Raw genomic sequence first — 19,252 nt, forward strand, 5'->3', positions numbered from 1 at the left:
AAGGGCAACGGTTGACTTTGTTTGGTCTCTCTAGTGGAGGTAGTCTAATTTAAATGCAGCTCACACCTTGAGAGCCTGAAATGAGTTGCACCCCTCATCTACCTCCCTGCTGTGTGTACGTACGGAGATGTACTCTCGCATGTTTGATTTGCTGCTCTCCCTCATTAGGGATGAAAGGGAAAATCCTAACCTCAATTCATCTCAGAAAAATAATTATGAGGTGTGTATCTGTGACAGAAGTTGGACGTGACCTCATTTCATTTGGAGATATGTTAGGAAATGGGTATATTTTCTCGAGGCTTGTTCTGTCCCATTCTGCCCTCACCCAAACCCTGAAATGTGACGAGTATGACAGACGATGATGATGTCTTTCTCTCCCAGGTGTGTTTAGAGAAGATGCAGGACCTCCAGCTGGCACTGGTGATCGCTAGGCTGTATGAGTCTGAGTTTGAGACGTCTTCCACCTACAAAAAGATCCTACAACGACACGTCCTCGGCCTGGACAAACAGGTACACTCACTCACTGTGTGTGTGTGTGTGTGTGTGTGTGTGTGTGTGTGTGTGTGTGTGTGTGTGTGTGTGTGTGTCTGGAATAAATCTATGTTACCCACGTTTTATACAATGAAGAATCTTAGTATGGCACTAAATTGTGCAAATTATGTTTGTAAAATCTGGATGGTAAAGGAAATGTTTCAATAAAATATGGGTTAGGTTATAACAGTTTTATAGTCAAACAAGTCAAGTTGATGGAAATGTACCTAATTCACTTGAAATTGACTTGACATTTGTATGGAAAATTAACTCAGGAGTTACCTGAAGGTGCCCTTTTCTCCAGCCTGATTGTATGTTCTCCTGCTCAGATTGCAGTTCATCCAGACCCGTTCCTGCGCAGCATGGCCCACTGGGTCCTGGAGGATTACAGCAGAGCCCTGGACACTCTGCTGGAACAGCCTGCTAAGAGCACCACCTCTGGGTCCACTGGGGGCACATCTGACCCCGGTACATTTATAGTGCTAAACGATGTCTGTCTGGGATTTCGCTAGTACACACAGTCAAATCCTCAGTGCTAACCTACCTCTGAGAGTGTAGAAATGTAACCAAATGGACCCTTCCGTGTGCATTTGGTTACATTTGTACACATTTGTAGTTAAGAATAATAAATGATTACTGAGGATTTGATTTTGTATTTCCTGGATGTCTATAGTCCAGAGACATGCTGCTGAGAAGAATTACAGACAATAGCAGACCCTCAGTACTCCTCTCTTGTACTGATATGTCTTTGGTATTAAAAGCAGGTTGTTTTATAACAAGATTAAGCAACAATGTTGCATCTGTGACTGACAAATACAAGTAGACCTATCAGATTTACTGGTAGTAACATGGCCGATAGACCACTGTTAATTCACAGCTGGGACTTAGTATTGTATGTCAATACAATACTAATGCAATCCGGGAATGCATCTACAAATACCCTCTAAATCCCAACAGTTTTCTGAAAACTGTATGTTGCTATAATATCAGTAATAATAATAATAATATAATAATAATACATACGATGTATATAGCGCTTTTCTAGGTACTCAAAGTCGCTTTACAGAGCAGATTAAAAAAAAACTTTATTAGAACGAACTAGTTAAAAGGTTAAAACTATAAGAGAAAGGTAAACAAAACAAAAGGGAGGGGCGGGGTTGGAGTTTTATGTAGGGAATGCGAGTCTGAAAAGGTGGGGTTTGAGTGTGGTTTTCCACAGTTCCACAGTGAGGGGGCAGCTGCCGAGAAGGCCCTGTCTCCCCAAAAATGATATGTACTGTATTTGGTTGCCTACCCCCATCTCAAAACATTTAGTTCCAGGTACCTGCCAGAAGCAAAGATTTGAGTTTGAGTACAAATGCTTTAAAAAATACATATTCAAAGATTTGCACAAACTTTCATGATTTCTCAAAAAATAGCAGATCTACAAGCTCATAGCGCGGCACTCTGTGCCGTGCTATGAGCTTGTTTATCTGCTATTTCTGAATAGCCAAAGTATAAAATAATGGCTATAGCTAAAATCTAAATTGACACAGGTGCGTTCCCGGATTGAATGGGTTAAGGAGGATGCCTGCAAGTGAACACAAGTGTAGATCACATGAGAAAGGCAGATGCGACTGGTATTTGTAAAGCTTTCATTAAGAATGGAAGAAGCGCTGAACTTAGTATGAACCTCACCATGACTTGAGAGATAAACCTCTCCCTGATGAGCACCCTCCTTGTGGAGATGATTTCTCTGTCTGGGAGGTTGCCCTTAGTTGAGCTCACAACAATTTGCCATCTGTTTCATCAAATCTTTGCTGGAGTTGATGAGCAGATTCTTGTACATTTTGTATGGAAATATATCTCGTAGAATGAGGGTTAATATAATGACCCTCCCCAGAGAGACAGACACGCACGCACGCACGCACGCAGAGAGAGAGACATACACCTAAAGAACCCAGAAATGTATATACCGTGGTGATGATGATGATAATAATACATGTACAGTATAGGGAAAAACAAAACAAAAAGTGCTTTGCCTAAAATTGAATAATTAATCGTATCAAATAAAACCATAATAAACATCTTCATTTTAATTACTTTCGATAAAAGTACGTTTTTAAGAGATTTCTTTTTTTTAAGGAAAAAAAGAAAAAGAAAGGAAAACAGAAGAACATCTAAAATTATGGAAAGACCTTTGGATATAAAAGAATCAATATTTGGGAATCACATTCTGTTAACCATCTCTTCTCTGTTAGCTGTCAAAAAAACGTTCTCCCAAGTTGTCGTTCTAGTCCCCCAATAAGAGATCGTCAGGCATTTGGCCTAGATCAGAGCGCTCTGCACTTCAAAATGTCTACAATATAATTACTGATTCATTACCCGTCCCTTCTCCGCATCTGATTCAATAACAATGGCACAACATGGCAGGAACTAACTGTGATCAAAGCAGTGGGGGGACTGTTTTGCACAAACGCTTCAGTTTAAATAGCTCAGTCTCCTCTCGCTTGTGTGTATTTCTTTGGCAGGTCCCTCAGCCATGTCCCCGTGCAGCCCTGAGGTGTTCAACTTCTACACCTACCTCCGCACTCACCCATTGCTCCTCCGCCGGCATTTGGGCTCATCAGACAAGGCCAAAGTCGGCCTGACCGCAGAGGGCCGCAGAGCAGACTCAATCACCCTGGTGGAGAGAAGGCTGTTTTTCACTGCAGCGTATGCCCACCTCCAGGCTGGCTGCCCTATGCTGGCCCTGGAAGTTCTCTCCAAGATGCCCAAAGTCCACAAGCATTCCAAACTGGTTGTCAGCCGGGGGGATACTGGCATGACCCCAGAGCTCAGTGACGGAAGCCAGAAAGGCCAGGCATCCGACCTTGATTGGTCGCAGCCGGTTCTGAACGGGTATGAGTCGGCCGGGGACAGCCTGTCCAACAGCCAATCAGACTCGATGTTGAGTTTCGACTGGAGTCAGCCGATGGCTGTCCTGGATGAGCCCCTGGAGCTGAAGTGGGACAGTGAAAAAGAGGACGAGGAGGAGGAGGAGGAGGAGGAGGAGGAGATTAAAAGCAGCAAGAAAGGTGTGACGGGGGACAGCGTGTTTCATCATGACACTCAGGACACCATGTCCCCGCTGTCTGAGACCGCCACAGAGGACATCGACGACTTCATAGTGCCGTCGGAGGACATCCTGGCAGCCCAGCTGAAGTTCAGCGCGTGCCTGAAGATCCTGACCAATGAGCTGAGGACCCTGTCAACAGGCTACGAGCTGGATGGTGGAAAGTTGCGCTACCAGCTCTGCCAGTGGCTGGAGAGAGAGGTGAGAGAATACTTTAATACTCTTTCATGTACTGTGGCAGCTCTCTTGGTGGCCGAGTGGTATTTAAAATTTAAAGCTGCATTTTGTTATATTTTAAACCGAAAAAAAGGCCTCAAAGTATGATGCCCTGTAGGTTTAATTCAGATTTGACTTGAGGGTCCATGTGTTGTCCTTTTATGAAGCATGGTGTCAAAATCTGGCCCAATTTGATCTCCCGACTAAGACTTGATTTGTTGAAACAAGGGTTTGTTGATGTAGTTCCAATTGTATATGAGTATATCAGTCGGGGCTGCATATCACGCAATGTAGCTTTAACATACAGTAGTGCCTTGGGCCTTATGAGCGTTTGGTTTCTTTATAACCCAAAATAACACCTTTTATATCATTATCGTTTTTGCCATGTGTATCACTGGAGTGCTCCCTATACTATCGTCACTGAGGGGCAGAAACCTTGAATGTCCAAAACTGTCACTTTTCACGAAATGAAGAAAATAACGTGTTTTAATTGATCCAATGTAGTTATTATTTTGTCAAAAGCGACTTTTCATTGTTTAAATGTTTATACAAATCCACAGACAGACTTAAGCAGTTTCAGTCCCTATGTTGGGCACGTCGTTAAAGGAAATAAATACAAATAGCGAAAATAGCAGATATACAGTACAGTACAGTACAAGCTCACAACACATCACAATGCATAGATCGACATTAGGAATGGCCCGCTGCCCCGTAAATACTACAGTATTTAAATCCTCCGGGCCAGCAGAACGTACCTTCTACTTGCCTGCTGACACTCGAACCAGTAAAAATAACGCTTAAAAAATAAAACATTAACGTCTAAGTTAATTATTTTAACGTTCTAGTGAGCCCCATGTCTCAGCTGGATGAAAGGCTGATGACGGATACGTCTGCTCCGGTGCCTCCCTGCACCACCCCCTGCAACGCGTTGTGAGCTTGTGCTGTAGATCGCCTATTCTCACTACCTTTGCACGACACTGTCATGCGACCGAGTATCAAATAGGGCATTCATTTGGGGGGTGGGGGGGGGGGGGGTATTGTGGGTCCAAGCAAGACAAATGGCTTGTTTGTCCATGAAACAATTGCAGTGTCTTGTGAAAATTAAGCGTTTAATAACTTGATGAAATGCCTTACATTATGCATTCCACAGATGCTCTAGCCCATGGATGATAGATTCGCTGTAGCAACATTAATATAAAAACATTCCATTTTGTTTCCCCAGGTGGTGGCTCTCCAGCGCTGCTGCAGCTATAAGCCCTGTCTGCCGGAGCTGTCCGACCACAGTATGGCTCCTGTCTCTGGGGCAGCAGAGGAGGAACCGGTGGGTGTTTGTTGCTGCCATGGCAGCAGATTTTTTTTAGATTCATTAGAAAATCATGAAGTGTTTTTTTCTGATGTTGTACTGACAATATTTATTAATATAATGTGGCCACTTACAGTATAAGAAGAACCTTGCTTTAATAGAGTTGCAATTTGCATGACTCCCTTCTCCCCTCTTTGATTGTGCCTCTGTTCCTATTTTCATTGCATAAACATTCCTGCAAAAACACAGCTTTGTTCTATATTTACCAATTGATACAATTTTAGCTTTCAATTTGAGCTTGATATGGCTTTATTTGGTTAATTGAATTATTTTTTAACAACTCAGTTTGTTGACAGGCCTGGAGAATGGTTTTGTAAAACGGCTTTGTCACAGCTTTAGCAGAATATATTGTTGTGAGAGATTGTTTTAAACGGTAATTTAGTTTTGCATACCACTTTGGAACTTGAGCTGAAAAGCAGCTTGCTAGTTAACCGCATGAACCCTTGTGTCGTTACTCTGGGGCGCACACATTTCTTCGCCAATTAACAAGCTTAGCTCACCAAGCTTTGCAATGCGACTCGTTCTGATGTTGTAGATCGGCAGTTTTTGCCAAATAGGTTTGGTATACTAAGAGGGAAGAAAAGGAGCGGACTGCGTATAGCCCTGGGGGGCCCTGGTTAACTAACTCTATAGGGTTTAAGTGGTTCGAATTGGGACCTTTTACAGTAATGCTGATTCATGTGGCCGTAAAACCATTGGCTAATTGATTCTAATTGTTTTCTTTCAACAGCCTGGGAGCCCGCCTGGTGAGAGCCAGAGGAGCCGGAGACACTGGCTCCAGAGTAACCAGCCTCTACTGAGGATGTTCCTCAGTTACTGCAGCCTGCATGGCTCTCATGGTGGAGGACTGGCCTCTGTGCGTATGGAGCTCATTCTGCTGCTGCAGGAATCCCACCAGGTATTTGAAACGGATGCACATCCACTGTCACCATTAAGAGGCCATAGGTCATATTCAGTAAGCTTTGTTGGCATGAATTAAGCTTGGGCGCTATCGAAATATTACGGTATACAAGGGTTGTTGAGAAATCCCTAAGGTAAGATTTTCAATACAGTCATAAATACAGACATTGAAAAATAATTGCCACATATAACTTTATGTTGAGATGACTTCCTCCAACTACAAAAGCAGCTTATTAGTCACCTGGTTTCATTCAACAGCCAGTCTGCCACCATCACGCCACAGTGTCATCAGGGCCTCCAGCAAACTATGCTGAATCTATGGAAGAAGGCTACTTATTATTCATTATTCTATGGGCCATACATTTTTAACCACTTACACCCTACAGTATACAGTACACTATATAATGTGTCGACTGGAGTTCCCCAGGGGTCTATACTAGGCCCCTTATTTTTTCTTTCTATACCAAATCTCTTCACACAAAATAGCTTTTTTTTATTAGACACACTAGTATTGTAGGCTAGACAATGCCATACATGCTATAATGACTTCTATCATCACCAGCAGCTCAGCTTTACGTTTCTTTGTTTTACACAAAAAACATCATATAAGGTGTCAGGAAGGTATGAAAATTGTTTATACGGAAAATAATATAGAATGTCAAAGAATGTGATACATAATATTTTAAGCAACTGTCTCGTGTCATAGCTGTTGCCTAGTTGATATGCAAACATATTGCATCTTGTGATTATATTATTGCGCGGGGGGGGGGGGGGGGGTTACCACAGACTCTCAGTTGGCATCTCAGCAGTAGTTGACCGATTCTCTTTGTGAAGGATCCAAAAGGTACATACAGTACTGTTCATGAATGAAAGATGAACCACAACCTTCTGAAAGCAACTGGGTTTTTGAAAACCAGGGTTTTGTCATTCATTCTCTCATATCTGTGTGTGCGTGCACCTTAATGCAACCAGATTCAATACTTTATTGCAAACTCACAGACCTGCTTCCCGATCACATGGATTGATAGCACACCTTAGTGAGGTTCCATCCTGAGGGAGGTCTTGCTAGAAGGTTGAGTCAAATTGTAATCTTAATGAATGTTAACTGCTCTCATAAGTTGTCATGGGAACAGTGCTGTGTATTGCTGGCACAGTTGACGTTCAAAGTGATTCCTTTCTGCTCTACTGCTTTTGATTTCTGAATAAAAGCAGCAACTCATGTCCACACACGCACGCACGCACACACGCACGCACGCACATACACAAAACTTTGTGTCCCAGCACAAGTCCTGACTCCTGCTGTCATCCATATTCTTTCATATTTCCTTATTGTCAAGCAAGGTACAGTTGTTCTCTTGGCCTATTGAATGTACTGTATACTGTAGGTTAGCTGGACCATTAGTTCTCAAAGTGGGTGCCGGGGACCCACCCAGCTAAATTTGTTAATCCTGTATAACATCAAAATCAGTTTAAGCACTTTAACCCTAGTACATCGGCTATTTGAAAATAGACGATCTACAAGCTCACAACACGCCGCGACGCGTTGTGAGCTTGAAGATCGTCTATTTTCACAAATATTTTGGAAACATTTCAAAAACACAAATCTTGTATGGGGTCCCTGGCACAAAGTATTTTCAGATAGGGGTCTGAGAGCAAATACATATTAATTTAGGGGTCTTTGACATGAAAAGGTTAGCTAGACCCTCTGTTGTGGAAGGGTGTAACGATGGTCTGTTGACGACTCCTCAAGAGCAATACACATGAAGTGTGGGACACGCACACATGCAGCACGCAATTGATGAAGATAACTACTTAAACCTTTTATACTTTTAGTTTACTGGAGTCCCCCAGGGGTGTATACTTGGTCCCCTCCTTTTATCCCTCCACACTAACTCTTCAAGCTCACATCGTCGCAAAATGTGTGAGCTTGTAGATTGGCTATTTTCGCCAAAAGGTTTGCCTCAGAATAGGGATACTAGAGTTCATATGGTTTATATGGCTACACACACACACACACACACACACACACACACACACACACACACACACACACACACACACACACACACACACACACACACACACACACACACACACACACACACACACACTGTCACACACACACACACACACACACACACACACACACACACACACACACACACACACACACAAAGTCAACACACTTCCACATTACTTTCTTCTTACCAATTTTCCTCTCAATTTTTCTCTCTTTCATTGACAGTCTCACACACACACACACACACACACACACACACACACACACACACACACACACACACACACTGCCTTTGGTCAGATTCCACGCATCTTATCTCGTCTTGGGTTAGTTTGCACTGGGTTACTTGTGTCTTAACACTCCTCATCCCTTCTGATTATGTCTCAGCAGGAGGCTGGCTGTTGCCTCACAATTCACATCAAAGCAAACATACCCAGACTTCTCTTTTCTGAGCACTTTTCATGAGCACCCCCCTCCCCCCCCCCACCACCACAAAAAGAAAAACAAGGGAGTGAGACGGTTGGATGTTTTTCTCCATTTGTATTAGACAGGTCATTAAATCTTGTCAATTATAATAGGGCTGCTATAATTATATATTTTGCCCCATTTAAACAGCTCATTAGTTTACACTGTATAAATCTTAAGCCGAGTGTATACCAAAAACAGCAGATCTCCAGTATAAGCTCACAACGTGTCGCAGCGCGATGGGTTGTGAGCTTGTACAGCTTCTATTTTCCACCGTTCATTTTCAGTGCGCAACACCGCATGTAACACATTTGCATCCCTGGATGTGTCTGTCATTGCATGCTGTCATTGCATGCATTGGAACTCATCCTACAAGGCCACGGCCATTTAAGTACTTTTTTTGTAAAGCACGTGTGCTTTATTCTTGCTCTGTAAAGCACTTTGTGATTTTAGGGACAGAAAGCAGACCTTTACCAGATGACCTGTGAGATCTGGATGGTTCATGATATCGCACAAGATCAGAAATGTATTTTGGCCCTAAACCATTCAAAGCTTTATAGACCAACAGTAGTATTTTGAAATCAATTATTTGACACACAGGGAGCCAGTGTAAGGATTTAAGAACTGGAGAGATATGCTCCACTTTCTTGGTATTAGTAAAAACACTAGCAGCGACTTTGTGATTGTGTTAATGTGGCTGTTTAAATTCTGTCCATGACTACATTAAGGTTTTTGACTTGACTAGAGGTTTTTAACATTACCGATTGGAGATGGGCGATGGACTTTTAATCTGCCTGCCTTGGCTCCAAAAACAAGTTCTTCAGTTTTGTTTAATTGAAGAAAATGATGGCACATCCATTTGTTGATTTGTTCAATGCATTTCCTCAGAGTTTGTATTACACCATTAGTCCTCTGGTGATACGGTTATGTAGATTTGTACCGTATTAACATCCACATCCTGCCCACAGGACGACTCTGCCAGCCCAACGGTGGCACTCTGCCCCCAGCCCGCCTCTATCCCTCTTCTTTTGGCTTGCACGGCCAACGCCAAGACGGTGGTGGCCAATCCCATAGTCCACCTGACCAACCTGACTCATGACATCTTGCACACCATCAATGCCCTGGACTCTCCTCCGCACCCTGATGTGATCAACAGCGAGGTGAGACACAAAGAATGACCCCTGGTCCTCAGGGTCACCAGAAGGGCTGCAACTAGACTTCATTTTCTTAGTGGTTATTGTGTTGATTACTTTTTCGATTAATCAAATAACCAAGAAGTGTGTTTTTTAAAGATATATGTTGTTTATTGTTTTAAAAAAAACGAATGTTTTTTTTAATCAACTAAATCAATTAGTCTGGTTAGTGTAAGCTCAGTTGTATGGTCCGTTGAACAACAGTGTTGTGCAAAAAAAGCTGTTGCACCCCTAGTCACTACTTTACATACTGTACACACTTTTTGATGCATGAACAGGATTGACGGAAGGAGATTTGCAATCTTTTGTAGTCTTTCAGGAATCTCTTCATTCACACAAATAAATCCTCTATAAAGCATGGACAGTGTTCTTTCTGCTTGACAATATAGAGCTCTGAATTTAAGTTTCCATTGCAATCCATTGCAGGAAGACAAGGGCAGTGGGAGATGTGGGAAATGACCCATAAAATCAAATGTATTATTTTTTGGTCCATGTAGCTCACAATCTGTGAAATTGATGTTAAGCTTACTGTATGTAGTGACATTCTATTTGTAGGCAGGTTATGGGGAAGTAAATGGTTTCTATTTTTCAGTGAGAAGTGTGTCCCAATTACACCTTAATTTCTGTTTGTGCCCACTCCTGGGGCCATATGAATGAAGGGCATGAAGTTATGCAACTTTCTACACGAACATTGGTATTTATGAAAAGGAAGCTTGGTGTGAGAAGGTGCATACTGCTCTGCATACGCTGCTGTAGGCACAGTACTCAGATATACATAGAGGAAAGATATTTCAAATGTGATGTGTTTATGCTATTTTACTCTCATTGAACTAGTCTGTTTTAGGGGTGCAACAGTTAATTGAAGTAATTTATTTAATTGGTTATAAAAAGAATTGCGTTGATTCGTTGATATATACATTAGTTTTTCTCGCTTCTCTGTTATTCGATTAATCAGAAAGGTAATCGTTAGAATGAATGCTAAGAAAATAATCGATCGTTACAGCCCTAGCCCATAAAAATTGTGACAGAAACCTTAACGCTGACATTAACGTGTATTTTCACTTGCGTATTCTGCCGATAGCGAAGATAGCCACATTTAATGGATTTTTCCCCGTGGGTGCAAACAATTATCAATTAATTTACAAATTTTAGATACATTTCTCAAAAGATTAAATAGATAATTATATCAGCTCCCACTCATTATTACCCTGCCCCCAGCAATGCTTTGCTGGGTTTTTGTAATTGCTCCTGTCTGTGTGTGTCTGTGAACAGAACTTGGTGGCAGTAATCTGTACGTTGTGCCAAAGAGATGATTAACTTTTTGGTCAAAGATATCAAGGTCAATCAATCAAAATGTCATAATTGGTTATATCTCAGGTACCAAGAGCCGTAGAACAACAGATGTTGATTTGTGCAAGGTTTGAACCCCCAGGTGTGGTTTGTAATCTACATGTGATCAATCCCAACAAAATGTGTATAAGTGTGTAATGACAGTGCATACTGGCAGTTTTGGCTGTATTGGAGCTTGAAGTCCCCCTTCCTCCATTGGCTGGACAGTGATTCTGTCCACTAATGCAAGTTTTGATGTCCCACTGTACATACTGTATGACCCTTGTTCTTTCAGATCTACGTGATGCACAGTCTGGCTGCTTCTCTGTCTGCCTGTATCTACCAGTGCCTCTGTGAGGGACACAACTACAGGTGGGTGTGTAACTGAGCATTCGTTCTTAGATTTTTAGCTCTCCTTGTGCTCCAATCTGATTTTGAGATCTGTTTTCTAAACGTATTTAAACCAAACTGAACTTTTTTCAGTGGGGGGCTTTTGGTGTTATAGGACATTGGAAAGACTATGGTTGAAGTAAATAGTCTTGCGTTTCTACCGATGTATTTCCTCGCACTTCGTGTGTTAAATCTTTGTTTTTTGATGCTTGTTGATTTCAAAACGAATCGATTCAAGGCTCAGCTTGGAGGTTGATATGTGCTTTACTCTGTTTGTTGCGGGGCACAATGTTGCCACTCCTGCGTCCTCCTATAACGTGCACGTGGGGCTTAAACAAACAGCCACAACTTAGGCCGGTATGCTTTGACTTGGGTTTGAATTGGACATCTTGTTCTTTTCCATAATACAAGCAGCTTTAGTGACTAGATCATATGTGTGTTCCATCAGGGGTAGAGTTTTAGTGATATTGGAGTAAAGCTTAGCTTTTACTAATCAAATAATTGGGCTTGGTCAGAGCTTTGCAGCGGTGCTTGAAAGTTTGTGAACCCTTTTTAAATAAACAGCCAAAAAATCGTTTGTGTAGGGAACACATCCTCAGCCCTGAATCCTCCTCTCAAACAATTCTGTAATCAGGGCCAGATTATAAGGCTTCTGTGTGCCTATGCTCACTCTTTTGGCTCCTGTGCTTTGTCTGATGTTTAATGTTATACTGTAGGTATGAAGTGAAAATGATCACTAAACATGCCCAAATCAGCCTTTTTTAGACTGCATACTTAGTCGAATGCCATTTGGTCTAGCTTTTCTTTTCATATGGTGTATTGTTGTGCATTCTGTGTGTTGGAACCCCATTGTTGTCTTGCCCACCTTTTTGAGTTATCATACATGTTAATGTCTCATACCAGAGAGGTGAGTAGGGTCACAACATCAAAATGTATAATTTCAGTACACATTTTGATGTGTTGGCATTGTGAGCCCTGGTAATTCATGTTCTCCCTTTTGTAGGTGTTGTTTTGCTCCTTATTTAGTTTGAGTTTTTCTCTCTTTTTTACTCAAGCCTATTGTCAAACCAACTGGGTTGTTTGTTTATTTGTGTGATGGTGAAAACACTGAACTATAATTTCACCTTGAAATTAACTGCTAAGTTTAGCGGTTCACATACTTTTGCCACTCACAGATTTACAATATTGGATAATTTCCCTCAATAAATGATGTCCAATATTTGTATCACATTTGTATGATTGGGTTCTCTTTATCTGCTTTTAGGACTTGTGTGAACATCTAATGATGTTTTAGGTCATATTTATGCAAAAAACATAGAAAATTCTAAAGGGTTCTCAAACTTTCAAGCGCCACTGTTGGCTACAGCTGTGCTGCTTGTGAGAATGTCTGTCACGGTTGTCTGTCAGAGTGCTTGTTGCGCTACAGAATCCTTTTAACTCTGGCTTTGACCGGATCATGAACCTCGGAGCTATGGTGCTGTGACCCCAGAAATAGAATTGCTTGTGACAGTGAAAAATGTCACACAGAGAAAGGGAAAATGTTTTTTTAAGGGCATGAGACTAGGGAAAAGACTTATTTATTATTCTGGCTTAAACATCTTAAAGTTGCACTTTCATCACTCCTGACTGACTGGGTAACTGGCTGGCTGCATCCAGGGCTTGCTCTTGACCAGAGATATTTACACACAACTTCAAGAGAAGTGATGGAATGAGTTCTGCAGTTCTTTTCTTGCTTAGTTACCATTGCCGCATTCCACATACCTGTTCTCACTCACTCACTCGCCCGACCTGGCACGTCGGCACGGGCTGGGCCGGGTCCAATTGGTCACGTATTTGTCCGGCTTTGGGTCGGGCTGGGCTAGGCAACAAAATACTACTTTTTCTTTTTCTTTTCTTTTTTATCCAAATACATTTTTATATTGATTAATTTGTAGCGTATTGTGTTCACAATAAGCAACTTGTCATATTAGTCAGATCCGGAAGAGTAAAGCCATTTAAAATATTTATACTATTGGAATCTTACACACCTGTTCCCAGATAAATAATTACATCTCATTGCACATCAAAAGTAGGTCAAATCAATCAGCTGTCTTGTCACTGCAGCAGCGCAAGTCAGACCCCCCCTTAAAGTTTAAACCATAACATGACATATAGAATGGATCTTCAGACAAACTATTGAGATTGAAAAGCTTTCTTCATGTCTTCCTCACCTCAAAGTAAATGTTGGATTATTTCTTCAAATGACCGGAGCACAGTAACATGGGCTCACATCCAGGTCTTTACAGTATATTGGTTGTGATTTCTCCATCGCAACTCTTTCCCATCAAACAAAGGAATCCAAACATTTTGTACTGCTTATTTTGCTTGTTAAAAGCATAATTTTATTAAGACATGACAATATGGACAAAACGAAAATATCTCAATTAAGAATATATTTCATAGAATAACCGAATATCATTTTGAAAAGTAGTTAGTTAGGGGCAGCCCTGTTTAATTGAATATCCACGCACACCCCTACCTAATTGTATATATTTATATAGCCCTATTTGCTCCAAGCTGTTTTTTTTAAATATAGACTGTTGGAATAAGGTAGAATGACTCCTGTTCTTAACGAAATACCAAGATTTTATGAGAAAAAAGGCTGCATGCAGCAATTAAGCTTGTTTAGAAAAATGACGGGTTACACGGGCTGGGCTGGGCCCAATTTATCAATTATGTATCGGGCTTTGGGTCGGACTGGGCTTGACGTTCTGTCGGGCTGGGTCGAGCCGGGCTCAAATATTTAGGCCTGATTAAAGCTCTGACACACACACACACACACATACACACACACCACACAGAAGCGCAGTTTCAAGAAACCTCTGTAGCCATAAACCAAGAGAGCTTATAACATCATTACCATAACAAAGAGAGTGAAATTAGAAATAGCCTTGGTAGTTTACTGTTCAAGTCCCAATTGTAACATGATATGTGGCTGTGTTTGGTAGGGAGATGGAGTGGATAAAGATAGAGTGTACAGTATGTACTGTATATAAGTGAATGTCATAGAGGGAATCTCATATAATGTTGGTTTGTGGGGTTGACCCTTTCAGCCAAGCTGACAAAATTCTGATCCACACACATCTCGCTCTCTCGCTCTCGCTCTCTCTACTGTATCTATCTCTCTCCCTATTCAGAGCTGTACTCTCTGACTATCTTGCAATAGCTGACATACGCTGTTATATTTGGCAATCAAATCTGGATGAAGGCATCACATCCCGTACCGTGTCTCCCCTCTCAGCGATGTTCCTCTCGACTGACATGTTCCTCTCTGATGTGGAGGCAATTGGTTCTTTGACAGGAGCTTACAGAAAGACTCTCAGAAAGCAAACTAATAGACCCCCTGTCGGGTTGAGTTCTCAGTATTCCCCATACCCATTGTTCTCAGCCCCTAACCACTCAAATTCATTTACCGCACGCTGAAGAAACCCTTTTGATGTGCGAAATATGGCTCATATCATAGGAACGTTTGTTGAATTCATTATTGTAAGCAAGCCGTTATAAGACAGGGAAATGTAGTACAGTGGTAGCCTGTTAGTATTTTCTGTCTTTGCTGGAACCGATCTCAACTGGCGATTTGGCAAACCAGCAGCTTTTTGTTGGGGAGACATTTTCCTAAATTAGCAACAAAGTTAAAACATTAACCGTGTTTGACATTATATATTCACACCACCTTCTGTAACCCCATTACTTTCCCCACTTTTCCCAAGTACTGTACTTCATGTTTTATGTAAATGTCTTCGTTTTGCTCTCATACTGATTTTGTGTCTATGTGCTTGAATACGTTCTCCCACAGCCACGTGAATGAGTTCACAGGGATTGTGTACCAGAGTGTGTTGCTGTCTCAGAAGCAGCCAATGAGAACAGTCAGCATGGAGGAGACTGCCCAACCGAACACCTCTCCTGCACAGTGGCCAGGTAAACCATCATTTATACTACAGTCTGTCGCATGGCGGTGTCACTTGCCAAAAATAAATGATTGTCAAGCATAAAATGGGAGAGGGGAGGGGGGGGGGGGAGAGGAACAACTGACAAATTGACAATAAACATCTAGAAGTGAGCCTCTAGAGGGGAGAGAGGGGAGGAGGGGAGAAGAGGAGAGGAGAGGAATTTAATAATTTGAAACATTAAACATCTAGATGTGAGGAAAGAAACAAATGGGGGGTGCCTGGCTGGTGCCTGGCTCAGCCAGGAGATTATGTCCCCCCTGTGAGCCGAGTGGACCCGAGTTTGAATCCGACTCCTGACTTTTTTCACCTGTGTCTCCTCTCTTTGCCCTTGAAATGTCTGAATGGGTGTACATTTAGCAGTAGTGACATATTAGGTCTTTGACCAACTTAAAGACCTGGGGTTCATTAGAACAGGTAAGCTCAAGGGCGCCCGCCGTAGTACGTGACGTTTCGAGCCTAAGTGGCTCTTCCTCAGAAAATGGAAATGCCAAAACACACCTACACAGACTCAGCTGACCAGCGACCCAGCTAGCACCAATGACACCATCAATGAGCTAATTTGTACAGCAAAATGCCCATCATGGATTTGACAATATTTGACAATTATTCTATACATAGTTAATAATATACTATTTTTTTCGATGGAAAATTAATTATTAGACTATTACAGAAATTAAATTGCATTATTGTGTGCATGTAACCATTGTTCACATCATTCATCCCCTCGGTTGTACTGTAGGTATCGCCTCTTTGATCCGACTGTTGAACTCGGCAGGCGAGGAGAGCCAGCCAGGTCTGGCTGTTCTACTCTGTGAGATCCTGACCGCTGTCTTCCTCAGCCTCTTTGTCCATGGCCTGGCCACCCACTCCAGCAACGAGCTGTTCCACATCGTAGCCCACCCACTCAACAGCAAGCTGTGGGTGACCGTTTTTGGAGGAGGGGCTCGCACACCTGTCGTAGAGAAACACAATAGCCCTGCAAAATCATCACAGCCAGGTTGGTATGATGTCTGATTGTGCTTATACTGCTGGAGTTGGTTACTTGCGGCCAAGTTACTTCAGGCCAGGCCTATTTGTGTCTGTCTTCCTATCACAGAAAAAAACTACATGTTAGCAATGCTCCTGTCTCTTTCATGCTTTCTCCAGCCTTTCTGTCTCTCACAGTGAACAGAGGGATACTGATGCAAGCTTGCCGTAACTTCTCTAAAGTTATCAAAAAAACTTTGATGTTAACTTTATCACTAGTGAGTGTTAGAAGGTGCTGAGGGCCTCTAGTCGCGCCTGGATGGTACTGGATTTTGGACCATCCATAATTTAGTACTGTATGTCATGAAATGATGCTCGTATCTACTTATTTATTTTTTTGCTTTGTTTTGTGTGATTTCTCCAGTCTCACCAGCCAGTGAGCCCTCAGAGCGGAGGTCCAGACGTTTCAAGATGCGTTCTTCCCGCAGCAGCTCCAGGGAGGAGGCGTGGGCAGAAAGGGAGAGGCCAGCCAGCCCCACCTGCCCCAGGCCTGAGACGGTAGTGGAGCATGAAGCCCACTCCATCTTTAAGGAACGCTTCGTCCCTCCGGAACTTAGCATTTGGGACTATTTCATCGCCAAGGTAACCAGAGTGTACAACTGTTCTACTGAAGCAGGGGTAAAAAAGTTTTGACAAATACCCTAGGTTATGAGTATTATTCGTTTCAGAATATAATTACTACAACAAAAACTGAATCTTTCTTATTGCCTCCTTTTCATTGCTTTTAGGCCTATTTAGATTTACTTATTTTTTTCATGGCCTGATATAGTGTGAATCTTAAATAGTCATGTTTGATCTTCTGTCTGGAGAATTTCTCGTATTGAATTTCACAAATGTAATAGAAAATGGGTTAATTACCCTGCGTGGTCCCAACAGTCTGTTGTATTATCATAGTTTCTAAGGGAAATTTCAGCCCAAATCAGAATTCCTCAATTATTTATGAATATAAATAAAATCTCAATATTGTTGTGCCGCATAGCCCTGCCTTCCACCATCCGAGAGCAGAGTCGAGTACGACTCAGAGGAGAGCCAGGCCAGCCAGGACGAAGATGAAGATGAAGAGGAGTACGAAGACGTCTTTGACCCCAACTCCCCACTAAGGGAACATTCCAACCATAACTCCTACAGGTACACAAGCTGTGGAATTGCCATAACAAGCAAATGTTATAACTACAAAAGAAAAACCCTAAATTGCCCTTTTGTCATTTAAATTTGTATTTGTTAAAAATATATTTACGAGATCATTCTAAAAATCACAGCGAATACCTTGTCTCTGGAACTTGATACAAAGTCAGCAGCAGTGGCCTGGTTATGTTGTCAGAATGGTTGCTGAGTAGGATGCTTTCCAGTCAAATCACTGGTCAGTCACTGGTTCTGACTTTAATGTAATGATGTACGGTGTGCTTTTCTCTTTCTGTTGTTTTAGTTGGTGTCTGATGCGCCTAGCGATGGTTCAGTTGGTCCTGTGCAATCTCAAGTCCTTCTACCCTATGGCAGGACATGACCTTTTAGGTATGCACTAAACTCACTGGCAAACTAAGGCAAGCTGTTAGTCCATTGTAGCTTCATTCAGGCCCTCACTGTTGCCAAAGGACTCAACCCTCTGACTGAAGCTTTCAATCTACTGTACCACTGTAAGGTCACTGTAGCACTTAGATTTTTTCCAGGCTTCTAAGTTTTGTTCCCTGAGCCAAATGCACTTTGCTTAATGTCAGGGGTTTGAGTTCTTTTTAACACATGCAAAGGTCAGGCATTCACACTCCTAAGCATACCAAGCTCACTTAACTTTCCATATAAACTCACACACCGTGTGTGTGTGTGTGTGTGTGTGTGTGTGTGTGTGTGTGTGTGTGTGTGTGTGTGTGTGTGTGTGTGTGTGTGTGTGTGTGTGTAATTTGCGTTTGTACGTGTGTCCAGATCTGCCTGTGGGCTCTCCTCTGTGCCATGCAGTGCTGAAGACCTTACAGCGCTGGGAACAGGTCCTTCAGAAGAGGCTGGAGATCTTTGGAGGACCGCCCTCCAAGTACATCTCCACACACCCCCAGGATGACACGGCTGCCCCCGGCCCAGCTCTCCTCAGACACAAGGCCCTGTTTGAACCATCGAACACACCATTCAGGTATACACCATTAGTGTGGTCTGTTGATTCATAGTGTTCCTTTATAAAATACTGTATCACCTGTTATAATATCTATCGTTTCTAAATCAATCAGGGGTTTTAAATTGCTTTAGAGTGGATTTAATTGAGAATAGAATTCCACATTAATTAAACTCTTTTCTTATCAACCGTGTTTGTCTTTCATTCTCTCCCTCATGGACCCTGGAGAGAGACAAATTAGATTAGCACTACAAATAGATGAGAGCCATGTTTTATTTTGGAGGTTATGTTTTATTTTTTTACATCACACATACCCTTGAGCGGTCAAACATGGGGACAAGTGAGAGCTATTCTGTTTGATTTTTAACTTGCCTCCAGCAGCAGATGTGTGGAGCTTGCACATCATACACTTACCAGTGTAATGGGGTGAAGAAGTGCCCCTCAGGGTCTCTGTACATTCACAGGTCTAAATCTATCCTTAAGTGCAATCACAAGTGCCCCGGCCGCTCTAACTTTCAACATATCTCTTTGGTCGCTGTTCTTGGATGAACAGTGGAGTGCACATTTGATGTAACTTGCCTCAAGCACCGAGTACATATTCATCAGCACCGCTGGCACTAAATCCTTATTGAATGGAC

The 19,252-nt window shown here is 42.2% G+C and overlaps 1 protein-coding gene across 5 annotated transcripts in view; it reads left to right on the top strand.

Moving 5' to 3' along the window:
- dmxl1 (Dmx like 1) overlaps window positions 1–19,252 on the top strand; it is a 70,211-nt gene that overhangs the window by 37,807 nt on the left and 13,152 nt on the right. For all 5 annotated transcript variants that reach the window (XM_084056068.1, XM_084056066.1, XM_084056065.1 and 2 more), the window contains 13 exons: window positions 382–510; window positions 861–999; window positions 3,042–3,826; window positions 5,064–5,162; window positions 5,935–6,102; window positions 9,558–9,749; window positions 11,407–11,483; window positions 15,337–15,458; window positions 16,230–16,487; window positions 16,881–17,098; window positions 17,496–17,644; window positions 17,943–18,028; window positions 18,434–18,635. In XM_084056068.1, coding sequence (XP_083912194.1) covers window positions 382–510; window positions 861–999; window positions 3,042–3,826; window positions 5,064–5,162; window positions 5,935–6,102; window positions 9,558–9,749; window positions 11,407–11,483; window positions 15,337–15,458; window positions 16,230–16,487; window positions 16,881–17,098; window positions 17,496–17,644; window positions 17,943–18,028; window positions 18,434–18,635 — 2,624 coding nt within the window. The remainder of the gene's footprint in view (window positions 1–381; window positions 511–860; window positions 1,000–3,041; window positions 3,827–5,063; window positions 5,163–5,934; window positions 6,103–9,557; window positions 9,750–11,406; window positions 11,484–15,336; window positions 15,459–16,229; window positions 16,488–16,880; window positions 17,099–17,495; window positions 17,645–17,942; window positions 18,029–18,433; window positions 18,636–19,252) is intronic.

Source organism: Gymnoscopelus microlampas, assembly GCF_963454915.1.
Source record: "Gymnoscopelus microlampas genome assembly, chromosome: 4".
Classification (NCBI taxonomy): domain Eukaryota; kingdom Metazoa; phylum Chordata; class Actinopteri; order Myctophiformes; family Myctophidae; genus Gymnoscopelus; species Gymnoscopelus microlampas.